Raw genomic sequence first — 21583 nt, 5'->3', positions numbered from 1 at the left:
ATCGACATGACAGTGTCGAAGATGATGATGGAGAAATCTTAGTAACCTTTTTGAGATCTGTGCGTAACAATATTAGAAAATTTAAGCTGGAACCTAAGGATAAATGATAATATTGATTTTGAGCAAATAATCAATCAGTATTATTCGAAAAATAATAAGTTTTGTTTTGTAATTTTAATATTTTTTAGTTAACTTGTTGTTCGTGACAGAATATATTGTTGATTTTCTTACGTTTCTTATATATTTTTTGTATTAATACAGAAGTTTAGTGAAGTACACTGTGATTTAAGGTCAAAAGACTGAAATTGTAATAACTGATTAAAACTTATAAAAAATATTTTAATATGAGTAGGTACAGAAGTTTAACTAGACTGAGTTATGAAGATGTTAACACTGAATTATAATAATAATTTATTAATAGTAAGAGTAGTTTTTCTTAACTGTGAACAAATGGCAATATAAATAAATAACTTAGTTATTTAAATCGTTGATTTATAATTTAAATATTTCTTTATTTCTACCTAATTATATCAATAACAGAACATTTTTGTCATTCCGGGAACGGTTGATCATTTTCGGGAACATTACAATATTTCAATAAAATACGCATAAATGGAGGTATTTCAATATTATGTATATATTTATTACATTACAGAACTTTTGTTCTGTACATATTACGTTAATTCGATTAAAAGAGTTTTAAATATTATGAAATTTCTTAAATTGTATGCGGAATAATAGCAACTTCTTTATTTTTTTGACGTATTTTGCTTGTAGAAAATTTTGAATGTATTGATTTCATTATTGCTTCTTCAAAATAGATACATAATATACCCATGTTTTAAACAAAGCTCAAATTATGCGCTTTGTTTGGTTTTTCCGGGTTTTATGAAACTTAGGAAAACGTTCCCGAATTGATGGTTTTCTGCAAGATATTTACTACTAAGCAATATTACTAAAAAAATAAAGAATTCTGTGCGCTGCCCTGTCAAGGTTTAAAAATATACAAATTAAGCAACAGTATAAACTAATAGTCATCATTATAGCTTGCAATTTTTTTTGTCATAAAACCGATTTTGAAATTCGCAACCTTGGTGATTTTGAGCCAGGTACCTAACCATTTTTAAATAAATAAATGGATGGCCATCAATATACTACCAACCCTCTAATTTGTATCCTCAGCTATTCAATTCTAGATTTCTTCTACCCATTAACTAGTTCAGGGGTTTCCATTTATCCCAAGGCGTCGTGAGGTAATCATAAAGAAATGCGAAGAAAGAGATGAGAGTTGCAATTTCTAAACATGAGATATCCTCAGAAAAGCATGCACATCCTTCTCATTAGTTCATTGCGATTATGGTCAAATACCTGCCTTGTTATGAATAAAAAAGTAGCTATTCAATGCAATAAAATAGCTCTTTAAATTTTCATTTTAATGTTTTGCTTTATTTTTTTTTAATTATAATAATTGGTAAAGCCTGGTCCGTGAGCACGTAGAATTCTGTCCAATGACCCCAAGCTACCCATCCTCGTTATTCATTGTCGCGCTCGCACACTCACTGCGGGCGCCCGTCGCACAGTCGCGACAGCAATATAATTACGCGCGAGCGATAAGGATGGGTAGCTTGGGGTCATTGGACAAAATTCTACGTGCTCACGGACCAGGCTTTAATAAAATATCAAATCCCCTAGGGTGTGACAGTAAAAAATGTTTGGGAAGCCCTGAACTAGTAGACTAAATGCTTCTAATCTTTTATCTCCAGAACGTCAGTGCTGTTCGTGTCGATATCGTTCATCGTGCTGATGGTGATCTCGCTGGCGTGGCTGGTGTTCTACTACATCCAGCGCTTCCGGTACATACACGCCAAGGACAGGCTCTCTGTGAGTACATAACAACCACATACACACTTCCAACATCCGGGAACCAGACGCAGGTTAGCGTACCATCCCTATATTGTGGACATTCCACCAGCTCGCACTAAGACTAGGCGCAGACCATCGCTTTTTAGTTGGCCGATAGTTGTGCCCGATTTTAAATTGTATGAAGAATCGGCCAAATCAATACTGATCAACTGCTCGACTAAACTATCGGCCGATGAAAAATCGATGGTCTGCGCTTAGGCTAAACGTTTCGATAACTCTTTTATAATGCGAGCAGCTAGGGACTGGAATTCGCTGCCTGCTGCTGTCTTTTCCTAACACATCCGGGTCTTTTTAAGGCTAGAATGAAAAGGCAGATTTGTACCATCTTAGACTGCATTTTACTTAACACTAGGGTCAAATACCTGCCTTGTTATGCATAAAAAACATACGCGAAGGGTGGATATCCTTCCTACACAGCTGTTCCTGTGGTGGGAATAGTCCCATACCCGTCTACAGACACAGAGCTCTTCATGACTGAAACATTCTCTTTTACAGAAACGTTTGTGTTGCGCGGCGAAAAAGGCGCTGTCCAAAATACCTGTTAAGAGTTTAAAGACTGAAGATAGAGTAAGTTTTTGTATTTTAAATTTTATAATTTTTACTGTAGAGTCTAGCACGCAGAATTTCGTCCAATGACCCCAAGCTACCCATCCTTATCCTGTGCGACGGGCGGCCGCAGTGAGTGTTCGAGCGCGACAGCAATATAATTAAGCGCGAGCGATAAGGATGGGTAGCTTGGGGCCATTGGACGAAATTCTACGTGCTCGGCGACCGGATTATAGGGAAAATGAAATTATACGAAAAAGTATAAAATTAATAAGGAATATTGTTGTTTTCCAGGAAGTACAGGGCGATGGCGAATGCTGCGCTATATGCATAGAACCTTACAAAGTTTCGGAAACGCTTAGATCTCTTCCTTGTAGGTAAGTTTCACTACAAAAGTATAATTTAAAGGCCTATTCAGACCTAAGCGGTATTCGCTACCGTCTGCGGTAGAGAAAACCCAGTGGGTATGCGGTAATAATACTGTTCAGACCTAAGCGGTATTCGCTACCGCGTGGTATGTACCTCTACCCTCAGCGGCAGCGAATATCGCTCAGGTTTAAATAGGCCTTAAAGCTGCTGCTACCTTTTCTAGGTAGAAAGTTTCTTACATAATACTTTACATACACTGTTTTTGAAAAGTGTTTCATTCTTTGGTAGCCTCTACAAGCGACATGGCCCTCATTAATGTGTAATTATGTTATTTCCAGACACGACTTCCACAAGAACTGCATAGATCCGTGGCTGCTCGAGCACCGCACTTGTCCTATGTGCAAGATGGACATCCTTAAGTACTATGGTTTTGTGGTGAGTCAGCCATGTTCAACCTTTAAGACTTTTTTTTAATTTATTTTAAACGGCAGGGTGATTTTTGTTGCGGTGAGAACTCTTGTGAATTCTAATTCTAGGGAAAACAATATTGTGAAACTAGCTATCTTACCTCCCAACTCATCATCATAGGACGTCCACTGCTGAACATAGGCCTCCCCCAATGCTTTCCATGTTACCCGATTGGTAGCGGCCTGCGTCCAGCGCCTTCCTGCTTTATGATGTCGTCGGTCCACCTTGTGGGTGGACGTCCCACGCTGCGTTTTCCGGTACGCGGTCTTGCTTGCGCGTCCATTTAACAGCGTAATACATTTGCGACGAGTTTGCTTGAGCAACGGTCAGAGCAGTCTCTCGGCAAACAAACGTCGTGGGTTCAATTCCCACCTGAAGCGATTCCATTTTTTCAAGTCTTTAAAAATTTAAATGATTTGATTTTGTTTTATCCACAACGAGGAAGCTCTTGGCCTGTATCTCACCTGATGGTAAGTGACGATCAGGCCGAAGGTGGAAGCGAGCTTCACCCGGAATCCTCACCCACGGAGGAACTGGCTATCTTACCTCTAACTGCCGGAACACAACAATGCTGTTAACATTGTTGTTATGGCGACAGACTTAGGTAAGATGGTGGTAGCTTAGCCAGGCGGACTTAGAACAAGCCCTACCACCAACCAAACCGAACAGAAAAATCTTCCCCTACTGGGAATCGAACCCGGGACCTCTGCGTCTGAAGCAGGTGGTCTTACCACTAGACCACAGAGGATGATGTGATTTTATTATAAGCCACGATAGCCGAACGGTGAAGGGGTCGGACTGGCCGACTCGTGATCCGGGGAACGCGGGTTCGGTCCCCGCCGCCGCTCGACTATTGTGGTGATCTCACTCGTGACACAAGCATATTTAGCTTAGTACGAGGGGCTAACGGGAGTATTAGTAATTTGTGTAATAACAAATTACTAATAATCTTTAAAAAAAAAAACTGGACTACGGAGGTCTGAAATAAATGAATTTTGTTTTTATTTCCAGTACACGGGTAGTCAAGAGAGCATCCTCCAGCTGGAGGTGGAAGAAGCCCGAAGCCGCGCGCGCAGCCCCGCCCGCGCCCGCCACCCGCTCACGCTGGTACGTGAATGTGCACCTTATGTACTTGCGATAGGAGCTGTTTTACATCGTGCAACCTGTGATAATGTTATGTTGGATGATGACACCCATTAACCCTGGTATTTTTATGCCATAACATCTTATAGGATAGGAGGTATTTTGCAACAATAAATTATAGTTGCATGTGCAATTAACCGCCCTAATTTTTACATCAAACCATAGTGCGACAATAGCCAATGGGCTTTGGTGTCAGATTTGACGAACTCTGTTTCGAACCTGAACTATTATGGTGAACCCAGTCTCACAAGCATAATTATTAAAATTTAGCTTAACAGAAGAGGTTAACGAGACTCCCCTGGGTTGCACATCTTACTTTAATTATAACAAACGAGTGGCGACCACGAGCCGGAAGACGTAGCGTGGGCAGGCCTCTCCCACTAGGTGGACCGACGATCTGGTGAAGGTCGCGGGAGGTGCCTGGATGCGAGCGGCACAGGACCGGTCTTTGTGGAAATCCTTGGGGGAGGCCTTTGTCCAGCAGTGGACGTCTTTCGACTGAAACGAACGAACGAATAACGAACGTCAAATGTCACTCAAACTCCGTACGAAAACCCGGTGGTGATGCAACTCAGCCTTAAAAATGTTTATTGAGGTCGATTATTGCTGGCCCCATACAAAAAGTTGTTATATTTGAGCACTAAAATCATACGATTTTAAACTTTCGCGTTCCATAATGAAACGCGAAAGTTTAAAATCGTTATTTAGTAAGACCAGTAAGACCGTCGCGTTAAGACCCGTGTCTTACTATTTTAGTTAAAATCATACGATTATTAAGCAAGGTTTTTAACGAATGTGTTGTTGTTTCAGCTGACGAGCGACAACTCGTACTCGGAGGCGGCCAGCGAGCGCAGCAGCCGCGCGTCGTCGCCCGACGAGCTCGTGGCCACGCTGGCCAGGTCCGTGCCCGAACAAGAGCCCTAGGTACAGCTTGTTACAGGGTCCAGGACACGTCTTTTATTTGGCGAATTACCCACTAATGCTGGATTTCTACAGGGTGTTAGGTAAATGGGTATATGAGCCGACACTAGCCCATGTTAACATGGGCATATAAATGGTATGGTGAAGTCAGAAATTTGATATTATCATTTTAATTTTTTTAATTTTCATACAAAATATTTTTTATAAAATCCGATTTGTATGAAAATTAAAATAATTAAAATTAAGATATCAATTTTCTGACTTCACCATACCATTTATATGACCATGTTAACATGGGCTAGTGTCGGCTCATATACCCATTTACCTAACACCCTGTATATTCAATCCTAATCCAAATTATAGGATTTGGATTGTCAACTGTCAAATTTTAATATGTTTTTGGCCAAAGTAACTGCGGTTTTTGATGTTTTTACATTTTTATATTGTTTATAAGACATAATAGTAAAGAATATTAAAGTGTAAATGCATCGAAAATTTTGGAAATATAATCTAAAACTGAATTCAATTTGACAGTTGTAATCCGGATTTGGAGAAGGATTGAATATGGGAATTGGGCGTAAACCAGCGGTTCCCAAACGTATTTTGTCTACTGCCCACTTTGAGAATAAATTCTTTTTAGCGCCCCCATTTGTAGTCGAGTGCTCAGTCGGTGTCTAAAAGTCCTCCTAGTAAATGACGCCTCCCAAGCCTCTACACAACGTCCCGATTTTTTTTCTGGGTCTCTTACCGCCCCAATTTCTCAATCTTTCGTCTCCACATACCATGTAATATTGTAACTTTCTTATTAAAAACATGTTTGTCATCAGGTCGTGCGCATCGTCTCCTTCGGGGTCGCATGGTGAGCCGTCGCAGGCGCCCGACGCGTCCGACGCGCCGCTACAAGGTTCGCCAATGGAAGTCCGCGCCACGCCAAGCCCCTAAGCCCCCGACGCGTGAGCGAGACTCAGTGCAGTGATGTGTTCAATAAACAAATACTCAACAATAGTGGTTCGAACTTCCAGTGAAATGTGGATGACAAGTGATATTTTGTTTAAGCTAGTTTTATATTAGGTAGGCATCCGCTACTCCGCCTAGTCAACGAAATAGTGTTGTAATTTAAAGCCCGGTCTGTGAGTACGTAGAATTTTGTCAAATGACCCCAAGCTCGCACACTCACTGCGGGCGCCCGTCGCACAGTCGCGACAGCAATGTAATTACGCGCGAGCGATAAGGATGGGTAGCTTGGGGTCATTGGACAAAATTCTACGTGCTCACAGACCAGACTATACCCGTACCTCGCCGGTCTGATGGCTCGTCTGTGACGGTTATGACTATGTAGCTGTTCGTTTTGTGGTGCACCTCACAGACTTGCTAGTGGAAGCGGCGAGAATGTATCGACAGCACGTCAAACTTAACAACAATTATTATTGTGATAGACGCTAACTTGCAACATAAATGTGTAGTGTGATGTGCTGTTGATTGTACTTGTTGTAACTTGACTACGTAACACCATCGATAACGGATAATAAAACCAAATACACAGTGGCATAACATTGTAATTTAACGATTTTGTAGAAAAAAAATAAAACTGATAAAAATGCGAGTATGTACGTGTTTCTGTAGTTATTGTGTACTTACGAATTCCTTTGTTATTTAAATGTTTAAAATCGGTTACATAAACAAATCACGAGGGTTTAAAAATGTTAAGTTTTAAATTTTTCGCAATAATATTGTTTTTACAAAAGTCTCAAACTTTGGCAATGCTGTTGAGTACAGTCTGGACGTTTAACAAAACTGCCGAATTAAAAATATTGAATTAAGTCGAGCCACTGTACTTAAAATGTTAATTTGGTTCATGATCTCATAATGTATCCTAAAACTTAACCTTTATTGTAACATTTATTTTTGTTAACCCGGTTGTGTATTGGCCATGAATTTAATTAGGAACTATTTGTATTTGTGATGAACTTCCCAGGATATTTTATCTTTATAATTGGTGGCTAATAATCAGTCTTCGCCACTTTTCTTTTAAAAGTTCAAAATCAAAGGCTTTAGCATATTAAAATTTACTAAATCATGTACTTATAAAATATTCTTTTGAATAAGTGATCAATTTTTATTATACAAAAAAAAATTCGAAAGTTTGATGATTTTTTAAGTTTTATTTTTCCTTATTGGCCTATGTTATCAAATTAAATTAAATGTACTGAGTGGATTTTAAATATAAATTTTAATTATGTTGTTTATGAACAAGTGAAGTGTGCGAGAGATCCGTCCATAATAAATAATATCTTTCATTCTGATGTTCTGTACTCAAATGTTTCAATTTCTGTATTTTCATGTAATTCATAAAAAAAGCTGTTCCATTATGTTTTAAATGTTGTATCCACGTATTTTATGATATTGTTGTGCTCTTCATAAACATATAATAATAATCACATTCTTGTTTGTAAAAATGGGGCCAAATTGCAGCCAAATTTTTGTGATTTACACTTAAATCATCATTGATTTGTAATGTGATACTTCTTTCCCGAAGTTATTTCAACCTTTCTTCGTCGCTAGCTTATAGTTCACGTAAATAAATAACGGACTAATATTTATAATGTTTACACAACATCGATAAAATGTGTTTTCAAAGTGCGACTGTGGTTTAGTTTATTCCATAATCATCGACGATGTTAATCTTTCATTTTTCCACTAAGTAAAACAATGTATATCATACAGTGTAATTATTCATTATGTCCAATCATTATTTACATGTATGCTAACACTTATTTCGTGACTCAGAGAAAACGGTAGTTATAAATTCTAGTCTGAAGTGGAGGTACGTCGCTTTTAGATACAATTTATTTGCGTTTGTCGTATTCTTTGACTACCGCAGTTGTTTTTAAAAGCGACCATGGCCGTTCAAACTTTATTTTTAAGTAAAACTATATTTTAGTGTTTTAAGTGAGCATTTAAGTTATTACTTACAGTACACGTAAGATACTTATTACGAGAAATCCATTGGATTTTATATTAACAAGGAGACTGGTATGTACTTTTAATAACCGTTATTGTGTAAAGATGTTTACATTCCCCCCTTGAAAATGTTCTACGGACTCCCATGTGTGGACATCAAGTGTTGAAATAAAAACCAAAACAGTATTGAAATATTTGTGTTTCAATGAACCTACCTATTGCATTATATTATTATTTAAAACTGGGTCTCGTAGATGATAAAATTGAAAGATATTGCATAATTACTTAAAAAAAGTTTATTGACTTTATAATTAAATTCATTGAGAATAAGTACTATTATTTACAAAAACGTACACCGCATTTTTAACATACCAATTAATAATATATCTAGGAGAATTCATTTTTCAAACATAGTTATCACAAAACAGCTTATTTATCTAACACAACTTACTAAATTGATTGTGACGACTACTTTATTATGTTTTTCCTAATTTACTCATCTACATAATATCAAACAATATTTATTAAGTATATTTAATTTTACAAATGGGGTACTGAGAATTTGAGTTGTTCCTTTGAAAACAACATAGATAAAAAACAAATTGATATTCTCACATAATACAATACCATATTATACGCGATTACTATAAAGACAATTTCAAAGATGCAAAACAAGGCTAAATGGAGTTGTATATTATATCAATAGAACAAGTTGGTGGTCAAAACTAGCAAACCTAAATTAAATACAGTCTTGTACACAATTTCTCATTACAACGATACAACACAGACATTCTTAAATCTAAAAAAGTTTGTAAATACTTGATAAAATTTAACTATTATGCATAACGCATGGTAATCTTAGTAACACTACCTAGGTATTTTTTGTTGTCTACGCAACTTCCCGGATGACAGAAAAAGAAATAATGTAAAGTGTATAAAGTTATACTGAAGTGTATAAAGGATTTGTACGGAAACAATAAATATAGTGAGATATACCTATCTTAAATAGTAACTTCTTGCTAATTAATAAATCTAAGGCCGTCAGTAAACAATAATACAATGTAACGCTACAGATTTCAGTTCTAAAAAAATACGTTTATGTTATCTGTCGCGGCAGAATTGAGAAAAACACAAAACGTTCCTTATTGTCAGGCACATAAAGACGTTAGGCACACACTTAACGGTCCAGAGTAAATCCTACTCCGAAAACCGTTATCCGAAGTTTCGAATGTTGTCGTCCCTCTCTTTCCAAGCAAGATGCAAACATGAGCGACGACGACAGACCAGAAACTACGTGAACAGCGTTTCTGAGTAGCCGCAGCATTCGCCGGTAAGCCAACTATTTCGTTTCATGTTATTTGCTGTGCCGTAGTGTTGTGTCGCTAAGTTGTATAGCTGCTGGCCTCACTAGGGGTGGAGGCTCGCGTGTCGTAGGATCATTTGTCCCACAGCCCAGCTTCCTTCATCTTGCCTTGGAAGTACTTCTCTAGGGTGTTTGCGCACCTGTTTAGCAAAGACAAGATATTAAGACAACCTTCAAGATAAGATATAAACCTTCGGACAGGATATCAAGACTTATATTTTGGTTTTAAATATGTTAAAACAGTCTTTTCTCCCTTCCGTTAATTCCTCTTTTTCCATAAACCTCATTTATTATCTCACCACAAATTAAAAAAATAACAAAGTTAACTTTAAGAGAACAGCAGGTTGGAGTAAACTGGACCGAAGCTGCTCAAGACCGTAAAAAGAGGTGTGAAAACTAAAGGATACCTGGTTGAAAAAGACTTAGATGAAGAAAATAATGTTTCCAGCCGGGCTTAGGATACGCGCAATGATAAAATCTTATCGACGATTATAGACGACAAATGTATGGGCTTATCGTGCAAAATCGATAAGATGCCTCAGGCTTATTAAAGCCCGGTCTGTGAGCACGTAGAATTTTGTCCAATGATCCCAAGCTACCTATCCTTATCGCTTGCGCGTAAATAGGCTAGATGACAAAATTTCAATTATTTGTCCGTCAGACAGATAATTAGAAAATATTAGACTCATTTTTTATTTTCTTTCATAATTAAATAATAACAGTGCTACATTGAGTTGAAATGGCGCGATACGTCACGCTTGAGAAAAAATTTTACTCAAAAATGACGTCACGCGACATTTCAACTCAATATAATACCACAGAATAATAATAAGTACTACGTACAGAAGTACGTCGCGAAGGTATTTAAAAAAATGTATGCTCAATGTCATTAACAATATGGTGTAATTTAGCCTGTCTCAAGAGTCAAGCACCATTTTGTTGACAAACGTCAGTGATCGGCACTGCGCCGAAGCTATAGGGCTGACTTCGGTAAAATGATGTGACGTGAGGTGCCAAACTGCGGAAAATGGCGGAGGAAATACATGATTTAGCATGAATTATCATGAATAATATTAACTACTTATTTACCTCTCAGTGTCTTGAGGCAACTTAAAAAAGTACGTTCTGTGTTTTTATTATTATTTAGGCAGTTAAATACTGCACAGTATTTAGTACACCATTTTCTTTATTTTCTTCCATCATACCTACACAAGAATACGCGTGCGTGAGTCAATGTTCGCTCGTATGTGAGGCCTTGTCGAATAGTATCCTGTAGGTGGGCCATCGTGCGTGTTTTGTTTTCGATGTAAACTCGCGGAGATGAACAGGCCTGATAATACTGTAATTATTCGATTATGGAAAAAAATAAAAAATATGAGTCTAATATTTTCTAATTATCTGTCTAACGGACTAAATAGAATTTCAATTTCATTACCCAGTCATCATCCCTATTATGTTGCTGTTGCACTCGCACACTCACTGCGGGCGCCCGTCGCACAGTCGAGACAATAACTTACCTGTAGTAGTCGGTGTCGGGCGAGTTGTAGAGGCGGCAGTTGGTGAAGATGCGCGTCATGTCGGCGATGAACAGCCGCTTCGATGCGTAGTAGCGCGCCTTCAGCCGCTCGCCCATCGTGCGCAGGTCTGGCGGAACAAATTCACTCAAATTCATACTAAGGCAGTAGATATACTAATTTTGGATTACGGTCCAGTATGTAATTAACACTTTTTCTTTACGATGAAGCCTAGACTGTAAACTGTTTGTATACCTATTACAAATAAATATTAATTCATTTAAAATCTTTATTGCACACATAATAAACGGTACAACAGATATCACAGCATCCTACTTAATAAATATTTGTTGGCCCCGAATTTGCCGCCCTAGGTTCACGTTGGTAGTTCGTAGATCCGCTACTTAATTGTTAATATTTAAGAAGGTAGACATGTAAACGTTATCTGTCTTTCACAATGTGCGTCTGCATTGATTGAAAAAAAAAAAAAAAAAAAGATTTATTATTGATTCGAAATTAGTTTAGCTTGGAATTGCGATTGCAAATATCTCCCGCATCGTGCTCAGTCCTTTTGTACCACTTTTCGCGAGCGTGTGTCTGGACTGCATTGTAGTGCATTTTTATGGGTGTGTGAAACTGGGTACATAACACGTATTACTTGCCCATAGGATACTTGATGTGGTCGTAATAATCCGGGACTTCTGCTTTATCGACAGGTTTCAGGAATGGCCAAGCGGCTGCGTGATTTTTGACCTGTGGAAAACAATTACGAGTTTTTATGATAAGAAAATAAAAACAGATCTATGAAATAATAGAAAGTCAGTTTTTTAAGCCTATGTTTAGTTCCAGAGTAATCGCAAAGTAAGATTGTATATTTTTTAATATTAGACCAATTAAACTAGACCAATAAAATTAGACCAAACAATAAGATAAGACTAACTGAAACAATGAGTTTCTTGCTATGAGTAAACATGGAAGACCGAGTTACTTTCCCGTTTATATTATTGAGCAAAATGATATAAAACAAAGTCGTGGGGTGATATCCCACTCATCCCACTTAACATCAGGTGCGATTGTGGTCAAATACCTGCCTTGTTATGCATAAAAAAAAAAAAAAAAAATATGAAAGTGGTCCCAGCTGGTATCTTGTTCGGAAGTGGTGGCAGGGCAAGCTATATTTGGGACGTGTAGAAGTGCCGTGAAAAGATAAAGTGATCTAGTCCGGTCGCCGAGCACGTAGAATTTCGTCCAATGACCCCAAGCTACCCATCCTTATCGCTCGCGCGTAATTATATTGCTGTCGCGCTCGCACAATTCTACGCTAAAGAGCTTTTAAGTACAAAATGCTACTATACTATAAAAGAATATCTAGATGATAAAATAAGATGAGTTTATCAATCTAACTAAAATAATATTTCGTGTAAGCTTAAGCCTCCTCTCTTACGTTTTATATTTAAATTGCAGCGCCCAACAGGGTCCATAATTAACTGTATTAATACATTGTAACACCTATATTATTATTATGGAAGCAATAAACGTATTGAGTATTGAGTACGTGCTCGGCGACCGGACTATACTTAAAGAATGAGAAGTTGAAATTGTCCTGACCTGGTGCAGCACGGCTCTTAGAGCAGCAAGGTCTGCGTCGGGCTCTGGCTCGGGCGCGCGCGGCGCGGCGCGCCAGCCCGTCTCCCGCAAGCCTGGGACGCACTCCACGGGGATCGAGCGCACCTGACACATTCCATCATTAGAACATGCTATAGATGACCCACGCTGAACTGTCCCACCAAACTCAATGACAGGGGGCGCTACCATCGTTCAACTATATGGTTTCCAACATGGCAAAAATCGGAACCAGCGATCCGGTATTGACGGTGGCGCCCCACTGTCAATGTCATGCATAGGACAGTTCAGTATTTTGGAACTATACGGCCCAGTTTTTTGATTCGTAGTTAAAATAACCAATAGTCAAATTTGACAGTGTCGAACGACGAGTGGTTAAATATAAGAAAAAACATTTCAAACAATGGTAAGCTTGACTTTTAGTACATTTTTTTAACTATTTTACATTTTGTTAATATTTAACCATTAATAGCCAAATTTAACAATTAGTTATTTTAACTATGAATAAAAAAACTGGGCCTAAGTGATAAACTACATACCGACGGTAAAGTGAGAATACCTCCTAACTGCATTTATTTTTTTGGATTTCAGGAGCTAGAAAAAAATACGTAAATATTACTTGCGCTTAAAGCAGCTATTTCCACAAAGTTTGATTGCTATACAGGGTGTTAGGTAAATGGGTATATGAGCCGACACTAGCCCATGTTAACATGGTCATATAAATGGGATGGTGAAGTCAGAAAATTGATATCTTCATTTTAATTTTCATAGAAATCGGATTTTATAAAATTTATTTTGTATGAAAATTAAAAAAAGCAAATTCAAATTCAAAACGTTTATTGCATGTCACATTACAATTTATATGTTGTTGCAAAATAGAGGTAGGTATACAGGTAGCAAAATGATGATATCAAATTTCTGACTTCACCATACCATTTATATGACCATGTTAACATGGTCTAGTGTCGGCTCATATACCCATTTACCTAACACCCTGTATAAAAATAAATATCAGTTAGGAGAAAAATTTCGAATGGAAAAAGTCCACGCGAAATTAAATTTTAAACCTATTGTAATAAGCCTATTGTAATAAATTTTTCAAGAAAATTGATTTCTTGGAAAATGTTAGTTAGGAGGTATTGTCACTACACCGTCGATACGCTGAATGAATACGTCAGCAGCAACAGTAAAAAGTAAAGTAAATTAAAACAAAACCTATCTAACCCGAGTGTGTAGTGTGACAAAACATGTGTTGAAATAAAATATCAACAGTATGGTGAACTTACATAATGAATTAGATTGAGAAAACATCACAACAACTTACGCCATCTTTGAAGCAGGTGAGTCCTGGATGGATTTTCCTTACTTCTTTTTGCCGCATGTCAATCAATTTCTTGACTATCTGTAAAACATAAACCAATTAAATACTGATTTCAATTGCGCCCATAGTAAATGACCACACCTCAGTTCTTGCGAACACCCAAAGACTACCTACTCTTGAGACACTGTAGTTTTTTGGGCGAGAAGGTCGCAAAGCTTCCCGAACGCTGTAAGCCGGGCTAGGATGCGCGCCGTGATATACTTTATCGACGTCAAAATGTATGGGCAAAATCGATAAAACCACAGAATAATAATAAGTACTACCACAGAATAATAATAAGTACTACGTACAGAAGTTTTTCTTCGCGAAGGTATTCAAAAAAATGTATGCTCAATGTCATCAACAATATGGTGTAATTTAGCTTGTCTTAAGAGTCGAGCACCGTTTTGTTGACATACGTCAGTGATCGGTACTGTCTTGATGCCATAGGGCTGACTGCTACAAGAAGCTACTGTGTCGCCATCTAGCGCACCACACTTGCATTCACTGCTCTTCGCGGCAACGCGCAGCTACATGCGGCCGCCAGTTATATAGTGTAAGAGCTAGCACCTAAATATTTTATAACACACATAACTGTGACAATTTATTTCACGTGGGCGAAGCCAAAAAGCTAGTAAGAAATAAAAATTCAATTCAGTAGGTATTTCAAACCAAATTTTATTACATAAACAAACATTATACTAATTTCATTATGGGCCCTCAGTATGTGAAAACTGCAATTGACGATATTTCGCACTGTTTTCAATATTATGTATTACAGAACGTATGTGTGATGGGATGATATTTTCGAAAACAAGATTAGAAAAAATTTTTCTCGAAAAAAAACATTTACCTCTGGATTTTTTTATAAAAGTTTAATATGACCGTGTTTTACAATAAAATTCCTATAAAATCACAAAGGTATCATGTTTGCCTCTTTGATTTCCTGGCTGTTTTAGATTTCAAAAACCTAAATATATTAATTTATTAACTTTCTGATAAAAATGTGAATGGCTCTTACGATGTCCCCCCCTTAAATCAAAATGTCTTTATTTGGTCGCTTAGTAAAAAGTCGCTTCCCTGTCTGTCTGTCCCTATGTATGCTTAGATCTTTAAAACTATGCAACAGATTTTGATACGGTATTTAGGGTTCCGTAGCCAAATGGCAAAAACGGAACCCTTATAGATTCGTCATATAGTCTGTCTGAACATAGAACGTTTTTGTGCACTTTTTAAAATGAGTTAACCAAGTATATGGCTATTAGACTTGCACAGCGTCCGTCCGTTTTTTGTAGGATTAATATAATTAAGTAACATTTATTTTTTGCATTCGGCTCTTGGTCTAACCCAAACGAAACACGAACAACTAATGAACTAACAATGAACAAAGTTGATAAATTAGTAATATGTAAATAATGAATTTGTTTTACGAGCTGTCCCGGCGTACCCGCAAATTAATATAAAGTTGTTTAAGTGATTTATAAAATCGCAATATTAATTTTTGAAAGTAGGGTCATTGTGCTGGTTTTCTATCTAACATCGGTTTTCGTCCATTTCACTGAGCTGCCATAAACACATGCGTAAAATTTGAATACAAAGTATTGTATTCACAGAAGGCAGTAGCCATCCCGCGCTAGTTTTGTTGCAATCTATAATGCCTAAGCAACAGTTCTACCTAAATGAAAATGTAATTTAAAAAGTAGTGAGTTCCAAAAAATTACATAAATGCGCGGCCATACACCGGTCACCGGTACATTGCAGAAATCATCGCGCTAGAAAAAAAACGTGCTGACAGGAAAAGTTTTTGGCACGTATGTCTAATTGATAGCATTATAAACACAATTTTAAGTGTTTATTAAACTTCTTCATACAAAATTAAATCTTAGATGACTAAGGGTCATTTTTTTAAAGCAAAGCTCAGTTCATATAGCAGGCAAATCAACTCGGAAAGGAATCAACAACGTATCGCCTTTTGTGGCATGGAGGTAATAGTGGAGAGGAAATATAGATCTATACAAAAATTCGACAAATTAATGACAAACAGCTGTTTATCTCTTTCTAACTTACCCTTGGTGATGTATAAAAAAAAGAAATAGATAATGTTTGGTCAGTACTCATTCTGGCAACATTTTCATGTGACGTCACTAACTACCTGACTTGTGCCGAGTAGGTACCTACATACAAGATTTAAGAAAACAACATATTTATAGGCAATCAGCTGACAACTACACGCACACACACACAAATACCTGTCAGCTGATTGCCTATATTGCGGCCATGTTGTTTTCTTAAATCGTGTATGTATTTATAATGCGTGTAAATGTGTGTGTAATGTACCGAGTACGTTTATTTTAAAGTTACGCCAAGTCCATGAGACATTGATATACGTCAGTGTTTTGCGAGCTGTCATTGCCCTTCGCGCACTGTCATCGGCGAGGTATGGCGTTTACGTTACGGTGCGGATTGTGTGTGCGTTGCAGTATGAACTTTAGTTGACTGCCTTTATGAGCACTCGAACGACATAAAATAATATGATACATTTATGTAAGGGTATTTTAAGATCACAAAGTTGGCAACTCCGATAGTTGGACGAAAACCAGCGCAAAGACCCTATCCTGTTTGACACCTATAATAATTGACAATAGCTGGTTCGGCGAACTTCGGCAAACTAATGTGTGACGTGAAGTGCCAAATCGCGGAAAATGTCGGAAGGAATACATGAATTTGCATGAATTATCATGAATAACAATAACCACTTAACTATTTACCTCTCAGTGTCTTCAGGCAACTTAAAAAAAGTACATTGTGTGTTTTTATTATTATTTAGGCAGTTAAATACTGCACAGTATTTTTTACACAGTATTTTTTTATTTTTTTCCATAATACAAGAGTACGCGTGCGTGTGTCAATGCTCGCTCGTATCTCGTATGTGACGCCTTGTCGAATCGCCTCCTGTAGGTGGGCTATCGTGCGTGTTTTGTTTTCGATGTGAACTCGCGGAGATGAACAGGCCTGGTACTACGTACAGAAGTTTTACTTCGCGAAGTATTTAAAAAAAATTATGCACAATGTCATTAACAATATGGTGTAATTTAGCTGTCTCAAGAGTCAAGCACCATTTTGTTGACAAACGTCAGTGATCGGCATTGCGCCGAAGCTATAGGGCTGACTTCGGTAAAATGATGTGATGTGAGGTGCCAAACTGCAGAAAATGGTGGAGGAAATACATGATTTAGCATGAATTATCATGAATAATATTAACTACTTATTTACCTCTCAGTGTCTTCAGGCAACTTAAAAAAGTACATTCTGTGTTTTTATTATTATTTAGGCAGTTAAATACTGCACAGTATTTAGTACACCATTTTCTTTATTTTTTTGCATCATACACAAGAATACGCGTGCGTGAGTCAATGTTCGCTCGTATGTGAGCCTTGTGGAATAGTAATCCTGTAGGGGGCCATCGTGCGTGTTTTGTTTTCGATGTAAACTCGCGGAGATGAACAGGCCTGTACCTCTAGTAGGAAAAACTTTCGAGTTCGTTTCGTTGCGTATTCAAAGTGTCATCGAAAAATTTTGTATGAAAAATTAAACAGCGCCCCCTATATTATAGCCGCCCTAGGGGGCGCTGTTTAATTTTTCATACAAAATTTTTCGATGACACTTTGAATACGCAACGAAACGAACTCGAAAGTTTTTCGTACTAGAGGTACTGATAAAACGGCGTGATAACCAGGGCCGCGCCGCCCCTGTGTGCGATGTGTGCGGCGCACACAGGCGCCAAGACAATAGGGGCGCCGCGCCGCTACTGCCACCTATTTTTTTTTTAAATGGAGTACATATTGATAAGTAAGTAGGTACAGTATGCGCAAGCGCAACAAAACAAATATTACGCTTATTAAACAAGTCTCTCAATATTTATATGTTTATTATGATTCACGTTTATGGTTTCATTTTACGCTTAGGGTTTTAGTTTAGTTTACACTAGCGGCCGCCCGCGACTTCGTACACGTGGATCCCGTTTAACCCTCTTCATCTATCTTACGCGGTTTAGATTTTTTCATACATATGTTTTTTCCCGCTAACTCCCGTTCCCGTGGGAATTTTGCAATATCCTGTTGTGACTAAGCTTTAAGTTTACTAAGGTACCTGCTTGCCAAAAAGCGTCTAACTTAAGCGGTTTTGATTTTTTATACAAAAGGATTTTCCCGCTAATTCCCGTTTCCGTGGGAATTCCTAAGTATACTATAACCTGCCCAGGAGTATGAAGAATAATTGTACCAAAGTTCGTTAAAATCCGTCGAGTAGTTTTTGTTTCTATAAGGAACATACAGACAGACAGACAAAAATTTTACTGATTGCATTTTTGGCATCAGTATCGATCACTAATCACCCCCTGGTAGTTATTTTGAAAATATATTTCATGTACAGAATTGACCTCTCTACAGATTTATTATAAGTATAGATTACTTACGAGCTCAACGTTAAAACGGCGGCAGTTCTTTTGAACCATAAAGTACTAGTTACATATTTTGAACCGTAGAGGCGCCGAGTTTGTAATACAATTTTTTTATGACTATGAGTGAGTTTATGAACGCAACCCGATGCGATGCGTGCGAGTTGCGACACAAACGGGATGGGGTCCCGGGGATTCCCCGCCACGGGGATTTTAACGAACGAGATAGCCAAGCCAAAACCACAGTATACAGGGTGTTTGGCGGAAGGTTAGACAAACTTCGTGGGTATATAGGTAAGGTCATAATAAGAATACAAGTTCGCCCATTTTACCCAGTGAGCTACTAAGTACGTAAGTAACTACTGAAGTAAGTAAATAGTTATGTTCGCAAAAATAAATTAACGAAAAAGAGCGATTTGCATAACTTTACTTTGGAACGGCAAATTTATTTTAAACAAAAATAAACTTGCCGTTATAGGTGTACCAGAATCTCATGGCAAATAGGGAAAATAAACTTTGTTGAGAGCAATACTGGGGAAATTGGAATAAACGATCTTGATACTGTTTAATTTTTTACTTTTATGACTTTAATATTAATGAACATGAAGTACGAATATACATTTTAGGTAGGTATGTGTATGAAGAATGTTGTTATACCTCAGGTTTTTAACATAGGAAAATGTCTTGAAAGGACATCATCCATTTTGGTCCAAAATCAAAAGTGCCGGCCAAAAAATAAAAGTGCTGTATTCTGATAGAATACGCCCGCCTTAGCATTTATTACTATGGCACCAAAGCTGTAGCACCACTGTGCATCGCAGTATTTGAGTTCTAAAAATATATGAAACGACTGACTTTGATCTCAAATACTACGACGCACAGTGGTGCTACAGCTTTGGTGCCATAGTAACAAATGCTAAGGCGGACGTATTCTGTCAGAAGACAGCACTTTTTTTTATTGGCCGACACTTTTGATTTTGAACAAAAAATGTATGAATCGTCGATGAATTTTAGATTTCAAATACTCGACGCATAGTGGTGCTACAGCTTTGGTGCCATAGTAACAAATTCTAAGGCGGACGTATTCTGTCAGAATACAGCACTTTTTTTTTATTGGCCGACACTTTTGATTTTGAACAAAAAATGTATGAATAGTCGATGACTTTTAGATCTCAAATACTCGACGCACAGTGGAGCTACGGCTTTGGTGCCATAGTAACAAATGCTAAGGCAGACGTATTCTGTCAGAATACAGCACTTTTTTTTGTTGGCCGGCACTTTTGATTTTGGACCAAAAATATATGAAACGTGGATGATGTCCTTTAAATAAATCGTATATTACTTTAAGTATCTAATTTTATTATGCATCATACTTTTAACTTATCACTTCATTCAGAACTAGAAAACGATTCTAAGAACTCCACTTGCATTTCTTGTTCTTCAATAGACAGATGATCAAGATAAAGAGGTATTGTAAATAAATTGCTCTTCCAGCATTTCAATGGAGAAGTTCCTGATGTTAAAAACACTATATTTCGCTGAATGGGATTAAAATATATACCAAAACTAAAAAGACGGTGAAGTTTTTTTTTAAATCGATCAAGAAATATCTGAGAAATAAATTATGGATATTACGCGTGGAACTGAAACATAGGCGGTGCCGTTCTTTTTGTATATGGCCAGGTCTGGGATATTTAAAAAAAAGGTTACAAAATTTTACTAAGAAAGAATCTTGAGTGACCCTAGCTGAAAAATTAAAAACTGCTAGATTTAAAAAAAATGAACCTGTCAACAGCACTGGCTGGATCAGGGATGATTTATTGTTTGTACTCCGAATGACTGTCGTGAATACACCGATCAAAATGGCGTGAATAGTTATGCGCAACTTTAGGGCCCTGTAACTTATTTATTTGTAGAGATATTTTCATGATTATTTTCCCAATTATTATTAGTTTTACTTATATTTATTTCAGGTTTATTTAAAAGAAAAAAATTGGAAACTTCTCCATTATTCAATCTTGCTTGATGAAATCTTTTTCAATTTTCTTTACATGGTCATAATAACATCTGCACCAATTTCTGAGATATACCTGAAAACCCCGATAAAGCAGCTATTAAGTAAGAATAATATAAAAAACACAACCCTCCTTCTGACGCAGTTGGGTAATAAACTAAATGTATCAAAACATTTCAGTCCAACTGAATGTCAACTCGACCACGCGCTTTAGAATCAAAGATTGACTTTGAATTATGCCTTATTTTACAATTCACATTGAAAACAATATGCGTTGCTTGAACTTTTTCGAATTTTTCAGAAAAATAACAAATAGTCAAGAAGAGATTACAAAAATTTTGCAGCGGCTGACAGATTTCATAATTTTCTTTGACAGGTGACAATTAAACCATAGACAATTGCCATATGAAAAACACACTTTTCCAATATTTTTGTTTGCCATGAGATTCTGGTACACCTATACTATGGAACAATAATACAAAAGTTATCCATACAAAGCTTCTTCCAACATCGTTATATTTTCTGCTATACTCATTTTCATTACTTTTTTTGTGTTTTATTTCAAAATCAATTTAAAAATAATAACCACATTATGAAGAAAAAACCGGCCAAGAGCGAGTCGGGCTCGCACACCGAGGGTTCCGCCGTACAAACGTAGCGGTTTACAATTTATGACGTATTAAATCAAATTACTTACTTGATTCCGTTGCGAGTAGTGGCGAATTTCAAAATATGCGGTATGATTATTTTTTATTTATTTATTTTTCCTATATTTGCATTATAGGTAGGTACCTACCTCAGCGTTTTGAATTTTTGCGTTGATTTAGAATTTCTCACAGTTTAGAGGCAATTAGATTTAAGAAGTGTTTGATATGAATTTCAACTTTAATATCTCTACGCGTTCATGTGAAAAAGGGTAGGT

The 21583-nt window shown here is 37.2% G+C and overlaps 2 protein-coding genes across 4 annotated transcripts in view; one reads left to right on the top strand and one right to left on the bottom strand.

Annotated features, from left to right (window-relative positions):
* The window catches only part of LOC135081103 (E3 ubiquitin-protein ligase goliath-like), a 75128-nt gene extending 66605 nt beyond the window's left edge, over positions 1 to 8523 (top strand). For 2 of the 3 annotated variants that reach the window (XM_063975841.1, XM_063975842.1), the window contains exons 6-12: positions 1764 to 1881; positions 2419 to 2490; positions 2764 to 2846; positions 3177 to 3273; positions 4318 to 4413; positions 5260 to 5348; positions 6198 to 8523. In XM_063975841.1, coding sequence (XP_063831911.1) covers positions 1764 to 1881; positions 2419 to 2490; positions 2764 to 2846; positions 3177 to 3273; positions 4318 to 4413; positions 5260 to 5348; positions 6198 to 6312 — 670 coding nt within the window. In that variant the 3' untranslated portion in view covers positions 6313 to 8523. Of the gene's footprint in view, positions 1 to 1763; positions 1882 to 2418; positions 2491 to 2763; positions 2847 to 3176; positions 3274 to 4317; positions 4414 to 5259; positions 5374 to 6197 lie in introns of all 3 variants that reach the window. The other variant, XM_063975843.1, reaches the window with a different exon arrangement.
* An 89-nt stretch (positions 8524 to 8612) lies between these two features.
* Positions 8613 to 21583, bottom strand: part of LOC135081118 (histone acetyltransferase KAT2A) — a 34476-nt gene continuing 21505 nt past the window's right edge. Inside the window, exons 16-20 of the mRNA XM_063975862.1 lie at positions 14156 to 14233; positions 12817 to 12939; positions 11871 to 11961; positions 11212 to 11338; positions 8613 to 9834 (exon numbers count right to left, since the gene is read on the bottom strand). Of these exons, the coding sequence (XP_063831932.1) occupies positions 9768 to 9834; positions 11212 to 11338; positions 11871 to 11961; positions 12817 to 12939; positions 14156 to 14233 (486 nt within the window). The 3' untranslated portion in view covers positions 8613 to 9767. The remainder of the gene's footprint in view (positions 9835 to 11211; positions 11339 to 11870; positions 11962 to 12816; positions 12940 to 14155; positions 14234 to 21583) is intronic.

The sequence above is a fragment of the Ostrinia nubilalis genome, chromosome 19 (genome assembly GCF_963855985.1).
Source record: "Ostrinia nubilalis chromosome 19, ilOstNubi1.1, whole genome shotgun sequence".
NCBI classification, from domain to species: domain Eukaryota; kingdom Metazoa; phylum Arthropoda; class Insecta; order Lepidoptera; family Crambidae; genus Ostrinia; species Ostrinia nubilalis.
Note: the sequence above shows the minus strand (reverse complement) of the source record. Positions and strands in the feature narration are given on the sequence as shown.